Raw genomic sequence first — 8,009 nt, 5'->3', positions numbered from 1 at the left:
TAATATATAAGTATAAGATATTAGAGATTTAATAATATTAAAAAATGAAAAATTGGATTAAATTGGACCGGAACCGGTAAAACCGAAAGTACCGTATTAGGAGGGTAACCGGTGTGGTATCGGTTATTGGTTCGGTAGCGGTATAAGTATAAGATATTGGTTCGGTGTATATCGATTCGGTCAAAAAATTTGTCCAAAATCAGACAAAACTGGACCGATTGAACCACTAATATTTACATTGCCATATATTTTAGAGGAAAAAAATCCTAATTATTATGTGAAGTTGGCAAGTCAATATTGATCCAAATAATAGATGGATAAAACGTAATCTCTCCTTTATTTTAAAGTGTGATCAATGGGCATGCACAATTGTACAGCTCAAAAGATGCCTATTTTTCGGAAGAATGGCTTGGTATTCCCAACCAGGTTCCACTGGGAACACAGATAAACCAACAGTTACCAATTCAATTTCACACCACCAACCCCAAAAATAAACAAACACCTTATGGTGACGGTAGCACAAGCTTTCATTCTTGCTTCACATAATAATTAACAGCAGAAAACATAAACGAGAGTAGATTTAAGACGAAATTTGAACTAAATTATTAGGCCACAACAAAAATTAAGATTGTTTCAATGTTTTGTACGGAATGGCTTTTGAATAGAATATGGATGTCAAAACAATGAATAGAGTTGATACTATGGCTGAGATAAAAGTAACGACAGATACAACTTCAGCATGTGTCTTCCTTCCGGCAGGTATTCTCCACACAATCTCACCACTTCCCTGTTCAGCAACATCACCGGTCGGAGAAAATAAACAACTTTGGTTAGGTGAGTTTCCCTCTATGCTGCAGCGCACAAACGCATCAGGTGCACTGAATTTGACTCTTGAGTAGCCACTTGCATCTAGAGGCTGCAAAAATAAGTAAATAAATAAATAAAATAATCAAGAAGTGATGCACGCAATCTTGCCGCCATTTTTTCCTTATTTTTTCACAAGACCCCACTTTTAATAAAATTGACTAATAAAAAGTATAGGAATCGCTACCAGTTACCGTTTCTGTTTTGACAATTTACAATATTCTCGTCACTTACCGGATACCTTGCATGTAGTGGAAGTGCTATGTTGATATCAGGTCCATTCATGTGACTTATCAAGAGATTGGGACCAACATCCATGTGAACCTCAACAACAGAACGGTTGGACAAAAATGAAGGCAATTCCAAATTTGTATCTCCAAACACAGCTATATTGCTAAATACTGCAATAAATGGCTTGAAATAGTTAATTTGGGAAAGAACAATACAGTATGCTTGGATTTCATAAGCCGGACAATCTCTCTTTTTATTAGTAAAAATGAATTAAGTATTTTACCACCACGCTGAAGAAGATGTTGTAGCTCAAATGGGTCAGCAAAAACTCCAGTTGGTAGTCTTTCAATAATTATGACCTCACAGGAGTGAGTTGGCAGCTTAGTTATGGATTTTGGTTCAATGTTTAATCTGATGGATGAGGATAGAAGACGATGGGAACCTTTGCCAATCAGATTCCGCTGTAGAACTGACAATCTAGGCAAATCATCTGGCAGCATTCCACATAACCCAGAGGGAAGCCCTTGTGCTATGAAATCTTGGAAATCTGAATCGAGAAAGCTTCCATACTTCCCATGATAAGATTCCATTATAAATCTCTTGCAACTACAAAAAGAGCTGATAGCTGAGTTGTTGGAACTAAAATCCGGATTGCAACTTTGTGCCTGAAAATTATGAATGCATATCAGATAACTAATTCCTACACTCGGTTGTAACAGAAGGAAGGTTAAAACAGGTAAAGATTTTCCCCTAAACTCTCTGATATGTACTCTTTTAACACTATCTCTGATTAGGGATGTATGATAGTCGACGAAGTCAGGAAGTGCAAAATTTGCATTGTAGTTGTTGGGCACAATCATAATCTAAAGCAACGTGGAATCTATAATGGCTTAAAATGCTCCCAACCTTGGGCTCCCAACATTGGGATTATATGAGAGTTGGCTACAAGAGACTGATAAAACTACGTTCAACTAATGTTCTGGACAAAGGGACCAAAAATGATTAGGCCCCTTTTTCTTTTAGTATGTGGGCGAAGGAATACGTGCCAGCAACTGGTGAATTCATTGAAAATTATTTACCAACCAACAGAAATTACCAATGCAAAAGAGACTTGTTTGGGTAATAAGATAGTATTCTCAGATATTTCCTTCCCAAACATCACTTAAACACAAAACACTTTTTAATTTCAAATCTTCAACTTTTCATCTAATCATTACTTAATTATTATCCAAATACAAAAACCATTACAAATTTTACAAACTTCAAAATAAACACAAAAATCAATACAACTTTTACAACTTCAAAACAAAAATAATATTAAAAAATAATATTTAAACAATTTTTTAACTTTATATTTTTTATCAACTTTTTCTCTCTCATTTCCTAAAACCTAATAAAACATCTTAACTCAAGTCATTTTACTACTATTCATAGAATTATGAGATATTACAAGAGTCTAAAAGAGCAGGCTGTTGCAAATATAACACGAGCCCTTTCAAGATAGACATGTTTTGAAGCATATATAGTTATTGAGGAGAAATAATTGCTTCTTCTGAGAAAAGAATCCTCAAAATTCCTAAACGCAGAAAATAGTCAGCTCACAAGATGATGATATCAACATGCAAAACCAGGCAAAACAACAGATTGAAGCACTCTGAAAAGAATAGAATGAAAGCGAAAATGCTGATGGGTTCAATGGATGTGATGGAGCCTTCATGCCTCTCAGATGGCATGGTGTCAAACAATCACAGTTAACAAAAAACTCAAATCAACTAAGCCTAATTAACTGGGGTTCAACTACAAAATTCCTTTGTTGCAATCAAAGGTCATATTCATTGCAAAACTCTGCCAATCATGTTGTTCAACAATCTCTTTCTACACTCATTGTTATTCTCCACTTAGCCCCAATCACTCCTTTTGATCAGATCACTCTTTTGCAACAGTGAATTCAAAAATTTTTATCCTCCAGTCTATGTTTAGTCATGCCAAATATGAAAAGCAGAAGAAAGCAATGGTTTTAGATGATCAGGGGAGATAATAGTGACCCGAAATACATATCCGATATACAAAATGTTGTAACAAAAAGAAGCGATGTTACATTTAGGTACCAATGCTCTGCACTTTACAAGTGGAAGGGATACATTGGATATTAGAAAGAAGCTTAAGGAGGCATATAAAAGGAGTAAATGCAGTTAGAATTGAATAAAAGGAGAACTAGAGTCATGGATCCCCCTGCTCACATTCATGGATCCCCCTGCTCACATTAAGAATGAGAAACAAATATCTTTTATCGAACATCAAGCAATCAAGAAAAGGTGGAAGAGGTTCCTGAACTAATAGAATACTTTCAAGGTGTTACACAGTGAAAAGGTGTTCTTGTAGAGCTGTGAAACTGTACAAAATAAAATTATAGCTATTATGTGACAGCTACAAGGGAGCCTGTGCTCTTCCATGTTAAGAGAAAGGCCATGTCAATGAAACTTATGGGTGAAAAAATGTAGTTCAGGTCAAGCAAAAGGGGGTTGTTTCGACGTCTTAATGTTCAAACATGCTTGTCTGGTAGATTTTTTTTAATCATTATTATTATCAGTCTGTAGAGAGAAAAATAATATAATATATCTTGAAAATGATGAAATAAGAATAATCTTTCTCAAAAACCACGGTACGCATATAACAAGTATAGTTCCAGCAGTAGATAGAGGAAGCAACATAGAAATTCAGCAAGAAGCAAAAATCATGACAAGCAGGAGGAGCTCTGAACACTATTAGAACCATAGTTACCTTCTACAAAAACAAAAGCGGAATACCAAAAGTTACCATGTCAGGAATGCCAATATAATAACAACATTGAAAAGGAAAAGCCACCACTTTTCTGGTAATAAGAGATTCCCTGCATCCCTAAACTGGGAAAGACTTTCTAAAACTAATTGCTATGATAAGTACATTCTAATATTAATTTTTTACATGTCATTTTCTAATGGTCTATAAGCTAGAAATATGATATCATCTTTCACATAACCTAGCCTTCAACTCTCCCAGCTACTCTGGGTCTCTATCATGATAATAACGTCAACCACTAAACTTTAAACTACCAAAAAACCTTTGCAATCATCAAGCATGAAACCAGGAAATCAGTATAAATGGGTCTGCTCCCCACAGTATGAAGAAGCACGTGTTTGGCAAAGCATGAACTTCAACTTCCAAATCAAAGAAGAGAAAGCAAAAATTGAAACTCTTTTTTAAAGCAAAATTCCTACTCATCGAGTTATTGAAGGGTGTAACGTAAATAACATCCAGATAGAGAGATTTTTGTTATAAAAAATACCTTGAACAAGAAAACGAAAATAAAAGTAGCCAACGCATTAAGGCCAGACAGTAGCCAATGTATTAAGACTCATCAAGATGATAAATTCATAAAAATTCAGCTAACAAGCACCATGGTCATCTCACCTCACTTGAAAGTGAAGAACCATGCACGCAAGAGGCAGTGCAAAAAAATAGCATCAATGAAATTCCAGCAAACAGACAAATGCGTATTTGAACACAGCACCAAGTTTCCATGCAGCAACTGAAACAGAAAAAGAAGAGGACCTATAAACATGGGATACATCTTCCATCCTAAAAACAATTTCATTCTCTAGAGAGTTAAACAGCATCGTTACATTTTACAAACTATTAACATCCATCAAGAACAACGGACCTTGATCTTTTATCATGTATGGGCAACAACCACTAAAAAGGATTACTATATACTATAGAATGAATTTTAATTCCTTGTGCCAATGGCCATCGACCACACTGGCATCAAGCCTTGTTTTTCAACTTGAGAGCTGGGGTTCAATTCGCCCCCCCCCCCCCAAGCAAAAGATTTTGATCCCTTGTCACCAACAAAAGTTGGAACAAAAAAAATTGAATTAGCAATACATACTGAAATTTAGTTTCTATGTAACTTCGTTTTGGGAAAGAAAACATTTTACAACATATTGATGAAAACTTTTGTGAGCCAAATAGTTAACCAATATTAGCATACTCCTAATTAACATTTAAAAACTAAAATTATGATACTTCTTGATGCAGCAGAACCCAACAAAATGTATAAGGGGCGATCAGGGACCTTAAAATCCCTTTGCATATTGATTCAAATGGGTCCTAAAGATCATGGAAACAACTCAATGATTCAATGCTAGAGTAAAAAATCACATTCTCCAAAGCCTGTGCCAGTTTTGTAACACTATGTTCCAAAGAACTTTTTGAATGAATATTTACAACAAAAAAAAAAAACATTTTCAGAGAAAACAAAAGGAACTCAATAAGCAGCGAATCTATACTAATGTGTAAACATGAGCAAGTTACAGAATGCAGAACAAACCAGAATCTCAAAATAACAGAGCGATATTTCAAAAACATTTTTTTACAATAATAATAATATAGACAAAAGACCTTTGGCATAAGCATAACTGAAACATCATCATAACAGAACAAAGACCATATTTAATCCCTATGGCAGGGTTGTGCTATCCTAGGAGGCCAATTTGCGTAAAAACATAAGTGAAATCTCTCCTTTTAAACTCGATGCGTTGAGTGTGTACAGGAAAGACCACGCAAAAAACCATTTTGTCTCCAAAGTGGGTGCATTCAAAAAGAGAAATGTTGGTACCAACATAATAATAGAGGCCACGGGGTGTATACACCCATGGTAAGGTCAGAACAGAAGCAGAAATAGAATGACAGGCCAGAGAGTTTTCAAATGCAATATCATATCAGAACAGAGTATTGAACAGACAAATATCATATAATCATATAAAAATTTCTGACTTCATATTCGCTCTTTATACAGTTAAGAACAAAGTAACAAAAATTTGCTCATATCTACACTAGTCATGACATAAATCTTTTATTTTCTTATTCAGATACAAAGAATAGTGCACAAAATGACCGATGTTTTTTTCATAACAAAATATGCAAGTTTTTCCATAAAATCAACCTCGGTCAATTTTTAAGCAAAGGTAAGCATAGGAGCACCGCTTACCTTAACTTTTTAACATCTTTGAATTTCCTTACAATAGTGCCAAGCGAACATCGATCGTCACCTAAACATAATTACCACAATCCTGAGTTAACAGAGTTGAACACTGTTTTTAAGAAATAAAACAGATCATGCCTAAAATCCCATCAAAATCTCAAGTAACCCATAATACATTAATTGCACTTAAAGGCCAATTCACCTTTTACCCGAATTTAGCAAAAACCATCTATACAATTCTATTTCTTTCAAGTACCTTCACTTAACCTAAAGGTAACATACTAACCATTGTACAAACCAAAAACCTCTCATTTCCAAAAATATTTAGATTAATATACAAAACCCAACTTTACAATACAAGAAAAACCTTACCCCTTCTTAACATTATACAACAGCATACCCAAAATACTCCACTCCAATAGGACTCCATATCCACAGTCTAATTAAGCATCAACCTGAGACATTTAAAAGTCAAAAACCCACTCCTTTAACCGATTAAAATTTACTCAGTACTATGAACATCAACCCTAAATTTCTGACTACCCGAGACAAGCACACCCAAAATTCTCCGTTTTCATTTCAACACAACCATAGCAAATAACCCAACCAAGTCATTATTCCCTCTCCGTCTAAAAACACTTAGATTGCGTTTGGATGTTAGAGTGAGTTGTGATATAAAATATTATTATAATATTATTTTTTAATATTATTATTATTTTAGAATTTGAAAAAGTTGAATTGTTTATTATATTTTGTATTGAGATTTGAAAAAGTTGTAAGGATGAGTTGAGATAAGTCGAGAGGAGTTATACTTCCAAACGTACCCTTAAAACCGACCTCCAAGACCTCGACTTTCCCCAATTCAACCAACACCCTTAATCCAGTAAGCAGCACAACCAAACTCCACATCAAACTCTCAGAACTATCAAATTAAATCGATAACCGTAGAAAGAGTGAGCATCGAGCATCTTACCGAGCTTGGATCGGTTGTGCTGAGGTAGCACGGTGGCACGCGGGTGATATTGTTTGTCCATAGCGGACCGCTGTGGTGCAAAGACAGGGCTTGCGACTGGCCGGTGCAGTGGAGTTGATCGTGTTCGCTGTGGAGTAGCTCGGCGTAATGGTGTCATTGGTGTGGGTGGTACTCGGCAGTGCGGTGGAAACACAGTGACCACTAGCACTGCGATGGAGCCGAGAGAGACAGAAAGATGCAGATGGAGAGAGCGAGCTGAGAGAGAGAGTAACAGGTTACAGAACAAAGAGGGAATCGAAACCGTAGAGAGAGGACAGACCTGAATGGAGACCGAGCGGGCACGAGGTTGAAATTAGACCACCACGGCGGAAAAAATCCTTGACCTCAGGCTCGTTCCGGACTAAGATTAGGAGGTTGAAAGAAACGATCGATCATAGGTTTCGATGCAGACGATGTTTCCTTAAATTTCTCATCGATATCAAATTAATTATTGATATAATTTATTTTTTTAACTTTTTATAAAAAAAATTCAATATATATCAATTTACTTCATTCTTTTAAGAGAAATGATACTTGCAATTTTGAGTGTGCAAGTATCGTGCAGTTGTTTTGAAAAAAGTGAATAAATATAGAACTCACATAAAAAAATTAATTTTTTAACAGTAGACTCCACTCTTTTTCAAAGTGACTGCACGATATTTGTGCATTTCACGACTATATGTAGCATTACTCTTCTTTTAAACATATTTTAATAAGAATCACAAAATACTAAACAAACTCAAATTATCTAAAAGCACAGTAATATCCAAATGCAACTTAACTCAAAAGTATTTGTATTCTGTAGAGCCATTAGAGAAAAAAATGCTCCATATATAAACGAATTTTATAAAATTAAATTCACAAATTCTTTCTACGAAG

General features: G+C 35.1%; 1 protein-coding gene across 1 annotated transcript; it reads right to left on the bottom strand.

Moving 5' to 3' along the window:
* Nucleotides 1-509: 509 nt before the first annotated feature.
* On the bottom strand, nt 510-7,495 carry LOC121235296. The gene is made up of 6 exons (XM_041131631.1): nt 7,092-7,495; nt 6,125-6,185; nt 4,546-4,663; nt 1,379-1,760; nt 1,099-1,265; nt 510-916 (listed from the first exon to the last, which is right to left on the bottom strand). Exons 1-6 carry the CDS (start codon nt 7,246-7,248, stop codon nt 623-625), a joined length of 1,179 nt encoding a protein of 392 aa, XP_040987565.1. The 5' UTR covers nt 7,249-7,495; the 3' UTR covers nt 510-622.
* Between the last annotated feature and the right edge of the window lie 514 nt (nt 7,496-8,009).

Source organism: Juglans microcarpa x Juglans regia, chromosome 6D, assembly GCF_004785595.1.
Source record: "Juglans microcarpa x Juglans regia isolate MS1-56 chromosome 6D, Jm3101_v1.0, whole genome shotgun sequence".
In the NCBI taxonomy this organism is placed as follows: Eukaryota; Viridiplantae; Streptophyta; class Magnoliopsida; order Fagales; family Juglandaceae; genus Juglans; species Juglans microcarpa x Juglans regia.
This window is presented reverse-complemented; position numbering and strand designations above follow the sequence as displayed.

Coding starts and splice junctions, on each gene's coding strand:
- LOC121235296 (XM_041131631.1), bottom strand. CDS start 7,248: ATGACACCATTACGCCGAGCTACTCCACAGCGAACACGATCAACTCCA. Junction 6,186..7,091: donor GCACAACCGATCCAAGCTCG/GTAAGATGCTCG, acceptor AATTATGTTTAG/GTGACGATCGATGTTCGCTT. Junction 917..1,098: donor CACTACATGCAAGGTATCCG/GTAAGTGACGAG, acceptor TTATTTTTGCAG/CCTCTAGATGCAAGTGGCTA.